A 12,885-nucleotide genomic window follows, 5' to 3' on the forward strand; every position below is an offset into this window, starting at 1 on the left:
TGAGTAATCGTCTGAGCCAAAGGAGAACAATCATAATAAAGGTGGTCTAAGCCTCCATTTATGTAGTAGGCATCTGGCTTGGTTGGTTCTGATCCTGTTGATAGATGACAAAATCTTTCTAGGAAGAGCAAAACCAGGCTGTAGAGCATAGGAAGCTGTTTGTTGGAAGATTGTTGGACCAGTATTCTCTCCAATGTCAGGTGTTGATGGCAGGGCAGCTGAAGAGAATTCGTTCATGGACTAGAAAGGCTTTCTAGATTTTGGGCAAAGACTAGGTGGATTTATGAGAGTCTAGTGCAGGGGCAGTTGTGGATTGCTCATTGCTTTATTAAATTCTTTAACCGAGGCTTGTCTTCTCTGTATGTTTGGTGGAGGAATGTTAGATAGGACAGGCAGCCAGGAGAGAGGGGTGCTTCTCACTTGCCCACTAATTGTGCACATTGTAAAGTTTAAGTGGGTATCTATAATGTTAGTGTGTGCACTTCTTTCCCAGACGGGCACAACATTCTGCTGCAGAGAATGCAAGGGCTAGTGCAGACGACCTTAGGACTTCTGTACCGCAACCTCAGTTGTTCCAGTAATGATAACATGACTCTGCATTACAACAAAGTTGTCTCAATATGCTATGAATTTGCTTGTAAACAATGCAGTATAATAAAAACTTAATAAATAGAGGGTATAAGCAGATCTAATCTAACAGAGGGCATGATAAAAAGATGAAACTGTTTGAAACAAAAATGGAAGGATGAAGAGACAATTAAAGACCAATATTTATGTGGGTTAATCAGCTAGAAGTACTCTGTTTAATTATCTGATCAGTATAAGGATTTGTCACAGATTTCACAAAAGATCAATTTGGAAAAAATAAAGAAATAATAATTTGAAACTAGAATGATAATGATTTACTTCTTAATCAGATTAATTAAAATTGCAATATTTATGTTGTCATATCAAGTATGTTATGCTCTTTAGTGGAGGGATGTTATTTGCTAATGCTGGATACATGATTGTGTATATGTATTCATCTTTCACCATTGCAAACACTGCTGTAATCTGATTTTGCTGTAGTGAGGTAAACTATAATCTTTTATATATATACAGGAAAATCACTAGGATGGAAGGAAAAGATGCTGTGCTTCATAGATCAGTTATAGGTTTGATTAACATCAAATTCCTGATATATATACTCTCAAGGGGTGTACCAGATATGATAATTCTACATGAAAAATTACATCATTACCAACTGCCTATCTACAATTTTCCTCCAAATCAATCTGTTACTTGTCAAGACTCAACATTATCAGATCTTATATTTCTATCTTCTACGGCATTTTTTACTGTATCAATCCACCTATATCTTGGTCTTTCTGGGTCTTTTTCCTGCCAACTTGACACAGAACACTTGTTTTGCTAATCTTTACTCTCCCATTCTATTTAAGTGACCATACCACCAGAGATTAGCTCTACTAACACAATCCTGGATGCTGACAATGTAAAGTTCTTTCCTAATATTCTCGTTTTTAATATGATATTGCCATTGATGCCATCTGTTCATACCCCTAATCTTTCTCAGAACTCTTATATCTGCGGTCTCTAGTCTTTGGTCAATTGTTTTACTTCTGACCCAGCTCTCAGATTCATAAGTTAAAATTGGCTTGAATACTGTCTTGTATATAGCTAATTTAGTGTTTTGGCTAATTTCTCTCTTATTCCTTATACATTTATTCAGTTGACTTCCTACCATACCAGCTTTGTTGATTTTGTTGTCTATTTCCATATTTAATTTACCATTTTCACTAAAAATCGAATCTAAGTAGCTGAAATGTTTTACTTGTTCTATAGGTTATCCATTCACAATGCAGTTAATATTTTCAATGTTTCTGCTTATTTTCATTGTGTTTGTCTTTTTAATGCTGACCTTCATACCATATCTATTACAACAGTTATTCACTTTAGTCAGGGAATCTTGCAGACTTGTAGTGGATTTATTTAGAAGTATAACATCATCGGCATAGAGCAGAGTGCTGACATAAACATCTCCAATTTTGATATCAGGTTTAATTAGACTTACCATAAAATATTTTTATCAAACCAGGACATTTTTGAGAGTTTGCTCAAGACAGAAAGTAACGCCTTCTACGCTTAGTACTTATGATTCAAAAGGCTAAATAACGGAGTGGTTAACATAAAACAACATTTCGTAGTAATAATTTTTAATTACTCTTAACTGAACATAACTTATTATTAAAAAGTTATTAATATTTATCACTAGCGTGAACTTTCTTTAAAAATTCTTTTATTTTTAATTGCGTCGAAAGATTCACTACAATTTAGTTCACTATTAAGTTTGCAGTGCAATACAGCTTTTACTGTTGATTCAGCCATTCTAAGTTCAGTGACAATATCTGTTGCACTTGCTTTTGTATTTTCCATTATCAAGATAGATTTGTTAAACAATTTGAGTTGCCCATGCACAAACCACAAATACATTTCACCACAATCATTAACAAAGAACTGTTTTATCATTGCCAGACAGTGTTCTTGTGAAATAAAATATGATTTCAGTCCCTCATAGATTTCAAGTATTCTGTCAATAGCTGGAAGTAGTGAAAGAAAACGGATGTTGCCATGTTGAAGAACCTTTTTATACTCTACATCTACAAATTCACAGGACGCTTTAAGTTGAGTTACAGTTGAGTGAACTGTATAAATGTGGAAATATTTATAAATTTTGAGTACTAAAGCTTCTATTTCAATAGGTAGAACATCAACTGTGGTTCGAAGACAATTGTGAACAATGTGAGCACCACAACCAATGCCCACAATATTTCTTCCTAGTTCCTTCTTCAGTCAACTAAATATTGTTTTCTCCTCTCCGTTTTACACCCCCAAAATTGGTATTGCAGTTATCTCCACAAAATCCAATAATTTTTTTTTTTGTTATATTATGAGTTTTCATAACTGATATTAAATGGTTTGTCAGTATTTCTGCAGTTTCACTGGGAACTGATTGAAAGTCTAAAAGTTTAACTTTCACTCCACAATCTGGTGCAAAATACCGTACAACACATGGCACAGTTTTAATTTCTTTCCTGTTGGAAGAATCAATTGATATTGTCACAAAATTTTTTGTTTAAATCTTCACAAATTTGCTGAAACAACAGTAGCTCAATCGCATTAAAAATGACAGTTTCACATTTTGTTCTACCCAGTCTAAACTTTGTTTCAGAAAGCTTTGATATTAATTTAGATGAACAATCGGCAGGCTTAAAGCTGATATTGTGAATAGCAACATGAAATGCAAAAGTTGCTTCTTTAGCAGCTATTAAAAATTCTTTGTCACTTGGATTGGCACCTTTAAAATATGTCAATATCTTTGAGGAAGTTCCTGCCGCTGCTAGACTAGCCTTGCGTTTCGCACATGTCAAGTGATTTTTTATGTCTGAACACCCACCATGAGCCACAGAAAATTCTGAAGAGCTCTGTTCACATTTCACTTTGTCAATATGACCACAAACTTTTTTTCAAAAACTGATAATCCTTTTTTAACTCATCGGTAAACACAGTTTCTTTTTGGCATTTTGGGGTTAAATTAATTTAATGAAGTAAAAAAAATTGCAAACAACACTCTGAAAAGAAACACCGACTCGCAATCTAAACTCAACTAAGATTGCGCATGCTCAACAGTGACTTGCGGCGCAACATACAGGCCAGAGTCAAAGTGGGGTATTCGTGTTGCCTAATCGCCATTTTCCAAGGCTACACTTTTTGTATTGCATGTATCTTCTGCACTTTTAAATTTTTAGCAAATAACCGGGACAAAATGACAAACTGGTCGGGACCATACCTTTAAACCAGTATGTATGGTAAGCCTAGGTTTAATACCACTTTCTGTCATAATGTGATCCATATAGATAATGAATAACAGAGGGGATAATGTACATCCTTGTCTGACACCAGACTTAACATTAAACCATCTTTCTGTACTTCAATTCTAACTGCTAACTTACTTTACTTAACTTACTTAACTTACTTTACTTACTTAACTTTACTCAAACAAAGACTAAGTATTGCTTGATATAATGTCCCATTGACACCATATAACTGTAGTGTTGAATAGCTTCTCTCTTGGCACCTTGTCATATGCCTTTTCCAAATCGACAAAACTCAAATAGAGATCTTTGTTATATTCCCATGATTTCTCAACTATTTGTCATAAAGTGAAATTCTGATCCTGAGAGCCTCTTTTGGCCTGAATCCAGCTTGTTCTTCACCAAGCTTCTCTTCCACAATCCTTCTGAACTGTTTCTCAAGTATACTTGCATATATCTCTTACCAGGAACGCTCAGTAGAGAAATACCTCTGTAATTCCCATATTGTTTTATTTCTCTTTTTATATATGGGTGCCATGAGAGCTCTACTCCAATCATCTGGAATTCATCCCTCAGTCCATCTTTCTGAACTAAGTGCAGTGCAGCCACTGAAAGACTTACACCTCCATATTTGAGCATTTCTGGTCGAATCTACTCCTGTTTCTTTCCACATTTCAGGCTTTTGATGGCTTCTTCTACTTCAAGTATGGATATATGTATTCCTGACTGCATGCCTGGTCAGTGTTTTTTTTACCACTGCGCTGTCATCACTGCTTGTTTCATTTAGCAATTTTTTGAAGTAATTACTCCATACTTCAAGGATATCGTTTTCTCCTGTTTTCATGTCACCTTTTACAGCACTCTTTCCTCCATTTCTGTTCTTCAACAACCTCCAGAATATCTTGTCACCTTCTTGATATTTATTTTCTATGTTCTTACCAAAGTCCTCCCATGCTTTTGTTTAGCTAGTTTTACAGTGTTTAGCTTTCTTAATTTTGTCTCTGTATTCTCTAAGAGCACAAGCTGTCTTATTTGCCAAGAACCTTTGATATGCTTTCTTCTTTTCTTTCACTGTCTCTTTAGCTTCCTGTGTCCACCATGGAGTTTTGATTTTATCAGTGTTTTCTTCAGGGCTTGTCACTGAATCTCCAAGGATTGGTGGTTGTTCTCAAACTCTTTCATTTTTTCTTCAGTCATGTTTGTGTATTTTAGTCTATAGTTCACATCTGAGAGCTGCTCAACTTTTATTCACTTTAAAACTTTCTTACATGTACTTCTTTTCAATACGAAATTCAATTTTATCCTGCTCAAGACTAAATGGTTATCACCTTCCAATTTCAAATCCTCTGTACATTCTGGTGTCCTGCACCAGTGAGAAAACATCATTATCAACAATAACATAGTCAATGATACTTTTCTTATTCCTTGTCCCTTCTCTCCATGTGAATTTGTGCACATTTTTATGTTGGAACATTGTGTTAGTAATAACCAGTCCATGTCCTGAGCAGAAATCCAACACATATTTGCCATTATTATTACCTTTGCTCTTTTCTCCAAATTTTCCCAATATATTTTTGTTTGTCTGACAGTTATTTCCTAATCTGATATTTAGATCCCCAACAAGGACCAACTTTTCCTTTTTTCATTGTGTTGGTTGCTTTTTCTAAAGCATCAAAAAATTCCTCCACTTCTACTTTAGTAGAACCTTCTGTGGGACCATAGGCACAAATAAGTCTCATTGTCCAATTCCCCATTCTGATATTTGCCCACATCACTCTACTTGAGACTGCCTGCCATTCAAGAAGATTAGCCTTGTATTTTGTGTTGAATACTATAGCTACTCCTTCTTTTCCTTGATTGTCATTTTCTGAGTATATCATTTTGTATTTCTTGCTAAGAAAGATCTCACAGTTTTGTCTTTTTTGTTTCAGTCACCCCTATTATGTCGATCTGGTACTTATCTAATTCTTCAGCTAGCTCCATTTCTTTGCCATTCAGGCTTCTTATGCTGATAGTACCAATCTTTAACTCTGGTGATGTTGAGTTGGGGTGTGTTTTAGGGATTTGTTCTAGTAGCTGACTTTTTGCTGTTTGCCATGGTTCCCTGGTGGAAACAACGAATGCCTTGTTTAGCTTGGCAATGCCCGAGCCAACCTGAAATTCTGTCATGTACCATCATTCTATATTTTGGTTTAAGGCAATAAGAATACAATTTGATTGGCTGTATCCTAAATGGCCAGCCCATTCTCCTTCATTCAGTATCCGGGTAGATACCTTCTCGTGGTGCACCCCATTAGGTGAGGATTGGACATTAGGTCAGAAGCTCTGATCGGTTCTCTGCATTCCTTTAAATACCATCTGGAGCTCTCCTCTCAGTTATATAGCTTTCACCCTTAAACACGACTCTGCATTACAACAAAGTTGTCTCAATATACTATGAAATTGCATGTATACTTAATGCAGTAGAATAAAAACTATTAAATAAAATGAAATATGAGAGACATTGGGAATGGTGGGTGAAACTTCGTAATGTATTCCATAGTGTTGAAATTTCACATCAAAACATTTTTTAAAATTGGAATTCTGCTAATAACTAATCTTATGATCTAATTTATAGCAGGAAGCCAGAAGAAGAGAGCTGGTTTGACTACTTTGGAAAAGCTTTGGTGTATTCAACCAGCTATTTGCCAAAAAATGTTACAGATATCTTTTCTAAAAGTAGAGCATTTGCTACAGTGCATCTCCCATTCTCTGGAGTGAAGAATACATCAATAGTAACTGTGTAAGTTACTTGCAAGTTTTTTTTTGTATAGTACTGTTTAATGAATTTTATAGTAATAAAAGTTAACCAAGTATTTACTAGATTTATTAACATATATCTAAATGTTTCACCATTGAAAGTGGGAAAGAAAATAGCACAGTAAAATGCCATTGTAGTTTAGTTAGGAAGAATTAGATTCAAATCTTGTCTAGGACCATAGGCGCATTTACAAGTTGTTTAACTAGAGAGCACAATTTATATAGAAATGAAAATTGACTTTCTCGAATAAGACAGACCAACCAGCTAGAGAGTCGAAGCAGTTAGACTGGAGAGAGAGGGATAAAAAAAAAACACCTTGACATAATAAAAATGAGATTAGGATAACCATATTTGCGTAAGAAAATTGTTTATATTAATTTTGAAGATGGGGTGGTAGTAGAAATCTTAGTAACTTCAATCAAAAGGAATATTTTCTTTAATCAAGTTTTCTGGACTCCTGTATACATATACAAGAGCTGTTCGATAAGTCCGTGCAAAGTCTAAGAGATGGTGCCACCCTTACATATCATGGTTATTTTTAGTTGCTGGCAACTGTTGGAGGATCACACTAAGTTTCAGTCAGATAGGTCTATTACTCTGTGTTTGGCGTTCATTTGAATCGATCAAGTACTGTGATTTGTGAAATCTGAGAAAGAATTTCATGTGGTGATTAAACATTACTATTTGAAAGGCAAAACAGCTCAGCAAACCAAAGCTAAGCTTGACAAACATTATGGTGAGTCTGCACCTTCAATTAGAACAATTTATAAGTGTTTTAGTAACTTTCAAAGTGGCTATATGAGCACAAGTGATGCTGAATGTTCTGGACACCCTGTTGAGGTCACTACTCCAGAAATGATTGAAAAAATCCATAATATGGTGATGGATGATAGAAGAGTGAAGGTGCATGAAATTGCTAAGGCTGTGGGCATCTCAGATGACCGCGTACATAATATTTTCCATGTGAGAAAACTATCCGCAAGATGCGTGCTGCGTTTTGTTCACAGTGGATCAAAAGCGTCAATGTGTGAACTGTTGCAAGGTTATGGCCACCATCTTCTGGGATGCTCTTGGCATAATCTTCATAGACTTCTTAGAAAAGGGCAAAACAATTACAGGAGTGTATTATGCGTCTTTGCTGGATCGTTTAAATAATGAAATAAAGGGAAAATTACCACACTTGGCAAAAAAGAAGATTCTTTTTCACCACGACAATGCACCCATTCGCTCTTCTGCAATTGTGACTGCAAAATTGTTCGATTTACGCTACGGAGTCCTTTCGCATCCCCCTTACTCTCCAGATTTGGCTCCCTTGGACTACTATCTGTTTCCAAACAAGCAAAAATAGCTGACAGGAAAGATTTTCATCAAACGATGAGATGATTGCCAAAACAACCTATTTTGAAGAGTTGGACAAATCATACTATATGGACGGGATCAAAAAAACTCGAATTGTTGGACTAAGTGTAGCCCTCAAAGGAGATGATGTTGGAAAAATAAAAAAATGTTTGTCCCAAAAAAATTGTTTTCTTCATTTTTGCATGGACTTATCAAACAACCCTCGTACATATAAGATACTGTGAGTCAGCAGAAGTGGAATCAAGCTTCTACAGTCCTAATTAATGTTTGGGATTGACATTGACTTCACACATCACCTCATAGTGTCCTGTTCGTAATTATTCCTGGTTAATGAATGAGGATGAACAGACAGTTTTGAAAAACAGCTTGCTGTAGCATACTGCTCAGTTAATCAAGGTCCTTTGTAGCAACAATTTAACTATAGGGATAATCTCACAAGAACTAAGAGTGGACATCATCAATATACATTTGTATCGAAAGGAATGAGATAGCCGAGAAACTGCAAAAATGTTGAAATCGTTTGCAGTAATGAATTTTGCTTAGAATAGTATTAACAGTTTGGTTAGGATCTTTTGGTAATATTATAGGAGGTTACTGTAGTGAGAGTAGAATGTAACAAACTGCTGAAAAGACCTAACCAAAACTGTAGCATTAATGCTGTTCTGAAGGGAATTCATTATAGAAAAATTTGCACTGTAACAAATTATGCAAATTTGCTTTAGTGACAGTTAACCATAATAAGATTTATTCAGATGGTAAGGAATGATAAGTTTCTAGTTCTAAATTTATTATTAAATATGAAGGTAAGCAGTTTCAGGTATGGGGAGATTTCAAAAGCAAATAATTTATTTGCTTATTATTCCATTGATGGTGTTAGGAATAGGTGAATTTGAGTCATTAAAAAAAGTGTAGGTGAAGTAAGAAGAAAAAACTGCTTCTTGGTGGAGTTGTAAACTGGAGTAAGCAGTGGTATTATTAATACCAGTCCTCCATGAAGTCCAGACTCATCATAGGGTCCTACTGTCACATAGTTCATCATCATACCAAGCTTTAAATGCATTCACTGTCTCTTCACTCAACACTCTTGCATTCCAGTCACTCTCCATGTGCAAAAAAAAAAAAAAAAAAACTGCTCCTCACATGTTTACTGACACCTTCCTAATACAGTTTCCAGGGATAGCCTCTTGTCCTCTCCCCATTCTGTGAACACCTTCATCTACATTAATCTCTTAGTAACCCTTAGCATCTTATGTCTTAGTCATATTTCTCCCTCTTCCTCCTATCCACCAGACTGCAAATTTCATTCATTCAATCTCTCCTCATACTCAACATTCCAGAAATCAGCAACTTAGTTGTTTCTGGATCCTTTCCAATATCTCATCTGTTTGAAAACTAGGTGACTGAATCTGTGCAGAATAGTCCATATGCAGCCTGACCAAAGCCTTATACAATGGAATGAGAAATCCTTACTTTTACTAATCAGTGTCCACTGCATCATTGCCATAATCTGATGGTGTCCTTATAATCATCCTCAGATCCCTGAGGATGATGGATGTTTCAAAGTGTAAAAACCTTACATATTGAAACATCAAACTGGCAATCCCACATGTTATCCCTTTTTGTCAATCTATCCTATCCTCTTGGAAAGCTACATAGTCTACTCTATACTTCTTGTAGTGTAGTTCTTCCTAACTTTGCATCATGTCCAAACAACTCCTTATCATTAATGTTCATGTTAAACAGCAACAGCCCCAAAAACACACATACACCCTTGGGCCACACCACTTCAAACAAAACTTACTGATAATACCTATCTGGCAACCAATCTCCAATCCAGCACGTTCGTCTACCAATAAATCCCATCCAATTCAATTTAATTACCAGCTTGTCATGTTTCAATTTATCAAAGGCCTTTGCAAAATCTCCTTTAGCAAACCTATGCTGTCTGGTGGCCTATAATTCAAAGCCTTAGTCTTTATCACCTCTAATGGGAACAATTTTGCCCTCTTCTACTCCTTTGGAATCTGGTCCAATCAGAGATTTAGAGGTAGTATCTCATATCTGTTATTTTCCTGGAACATTACATGAGGATCAAATACCTTTTATGAATTGCTTAGATAATATTTTAACTATTATCTCTTGCATTGGTTATCATTCTACCATTTTTATCACTTAGTATCATCCTTTCTTCTACTAGCTATGTCTTGAAAGAATTCTTGGATTTCTTTTCACTTCATTACCTTTTTTGTGGTTTCCACCCATGAAACATTATTCTATAGTACATTTTGTACTGTGGATTTTTTTTTAACCATTTTTATCAATTTTATATATTTATTTATTTTTACATAGTCTGGAAACCCTGCTCTAGAGACCAAACATGGAACTTTTTCAAGCCACTTCAGGCCTCCAATTGCTGCTCATACTGCATTTTTGTAGCCCTTACTAAGCAAGTCACGTGCTGTTTGTACCTCCTCATGCAGCATCATTGTCACTCATCTTGTGTTGCCTCCATAATGTCTTTTTTCTTCCTAACCTTCTCAGTATCTATTTTACAAATAGCTTATTTAACCTCATGGTTTGATCACATTCAGACATTGCCAGATAGTTCCCAAGCTACACTGATCTCCTTCCAATCCAGTTCCTCATTCCATGACACAGTTGCAAGCCATCTTCCAAGTTTGTCATAATCGCCATCCTTATACTTCCATGTATATCCCTTTCTCACAAAGTCGTCATATGGCTGGCCAATGCCCAAGTGCTTGCTTCACAGACACTTTCTCCAACTGGAGGAAAATTGACATCTCATCTATAATCTGATAAAATCCAAAATCTGTGATCCTTGTGTGCCTTCTGTTACATACCGCCTAAGGTAGTTGTCTCAACTCCAAAAATTCATTCTCTTTATCCTCAGATACCATTTCTTTGATTCTATATTATCATAATGAAAGTCTCCCATAAAGATTATTTTTCTTATTTTGCAGGCTAATTTGAAATAAAATATTTGTACATTTCCTTCTCACTGCTGTCTACATTACCAGGTCTATTGCAACATATACAATTAAATATTTCATCCTGTCCACTTCAGAACCACTGTTACTGTTTGTCCCTTGCATCTCCACTTTGAACAGGCATAACTCTTCTGCTACCATCAACAACACACTTCCTTTCTGCCTTGTCTATCTCTATTGTTATCATGATTTTTCTTCATCTTTCCCTTATTTTGGATACCTTGGCATTCATATACAAACATAATAGTATGGTAAGAAGAAATAGCAGACAAATCACCTTGAAGAATAAAGAAAAGTCCTGGAATGTGCTAAAAAATTACTCAAGAGTATGAAAACTCTTGAATACAAAAGCCAGATGTGAAGGTTGTGCAATATTTTGGAGATTGCTAAAAACTAATGAAAAGAATTTTTGATTCCAAAAAGGAATCAAAGACAGAGGTGATATAAACACAGAAGGATATTTTAGATGTCTGAAGTAGTTTGAAAAGATGCTGGATTGGGATATAAATAAAATTACAAGACAATGCATTGAAGTACAGTAAGTCCTTGCATTACAAGGATGTGTCGATTTGCCATCTGCTGTATGCTCAAGGCAAAAAAAACCCAACACCATGAACTGTGCATCTTTTTACTGGAAAAGTCATCTGTTTTCAAAGTAGCACTGCTGGTCAAAATATAGCAACCATGCTGTATTTTGACCTGCAGTGCTACTTTGAACATAACAGTTGGCTTTTCCAGTAAAAAGATGCACAACTCATGGTGTCGGGGTTTTTTTTTTCCTTGAGTGCAAGTTGTGTTTGGTAGTGAACCTACATAGTTTATATTTTGCTTTCAATAAGTACTATGTCTGAGAAATGTAAAAAGTGGCAAAAATAAATACATGTATTCACAGTGCTAAGAAGAGACTCATTGTAACTATGGAAACTAAAGTAAATATTATTAAATGGCATGGAAAACAATGGTAATAAGTTCCTATATGAAATGAATGAATTGATTGTTAGAACTATTATAAAAGATAAGTTTGCATTATGCAGTACATGAAAGAGCTAATGCATCCACGATCATTTCCAAGAAGTGAGGCCTATTGATTGAAGAAATAGAAAATTTGTGACTTGCAACAACAGAAAACATACTATTGCATGCTATAACTGATTTGTGGGGGGGGGGGGGCTGCAGAGCTTTACTTTCATTTTCTCAGTTTTCTTTTCATGGACAGAACCTGTTTAGCTTTAATTAGCGTTTGAAAATAAAATATTTGTCAAAAATGCATTATGTTTAAGCATCATTCTTCTCAGAAACCATGGAATGAATTGACCATAGTCAAAGACTTACTGTATATTTCAATACTTGAAGGTATTGAAAGGCATTTTTGCAGAAGTTATTCTTATGCAGGTGTATTGTCAATTGCACTTTAGTATTATATATTTTGGGAAGTATTATGTGTTGGATTTTCTTTTTGGGGAAGATCCAGTAAGATCAGATGGAGTTGAACATCTGCATATCATATGAGATTTTATAAAAATACTTAATCATTAACTTACAAAAAATAATAATAATTTTAGCATTACTGAAATCAATTAAGTAATCAATTTCTGTATTCAAGTAGAATTATATCAAAATTATAAAAGTACTGCAAAATAAAACATTTTATTTTAGGATACAAGGACAACCTCGCGTCCTCATAGCAACAGCCGATGGTTGGTTATATATATATGACTTTCATCCATTAGTAGGAGGGCCATGTTCTTACCTTTCCAAGCACAGGTAAACTTTACTTTTAAGTTTAATATGAGGATTAATTATTATTTTTAAATTAATATATCAGTATTATTATGATCAAGGCTTG

The 12,885-nt window shown here is 35.1% G+C and overlaps 1 protein-coding gene across 2 annotated transcripts in view; it reads left to right on the forward strand.

Annotated features, from left to right (window-relative positions):
- LOC150108070 (WD repeat domain phosphoinositide-interacting protein 2-like) overlaps positions 1-12,885 on the forward strand; it is a 109,900-nt gene that overhangs the window by 65,639 nt on the left and 31,376 nt on the right. Inside the window, exons 8-9 of one of the 2 annotated variants that reach the window (XM_090390593.1) lie at positions 6,490-6,654; positions 12,696-12,803. In XM_090390593.1, the coding sequence (XP_090246719.1) occupies positions 6,490-6,654; positions 12,696-12,803 (273 nt within the window). The remainder of the gene's footprint in view (positions 1-6,489; positions 6,655-12,695; positions 12,804-12,885) is intronic. The other variant, XM_090390594.1, reaches the window with a different exon arrangement.

Source organism: Typopeltis vanoorti, chromosome 3 (assembly GCF_054136105.1).
Source record: "Typopeltis vanoorti isolate ZY-2024b chromosome 3, IOZ_Tvanoo_1.0, whole genome shotgun sequence".
NCBI lineage: Eukaryota > Metazoa > Arthropoda > Arachnida > Uropygi > Thelyphonidae > Typopeltis > Typopeltis vanoorti.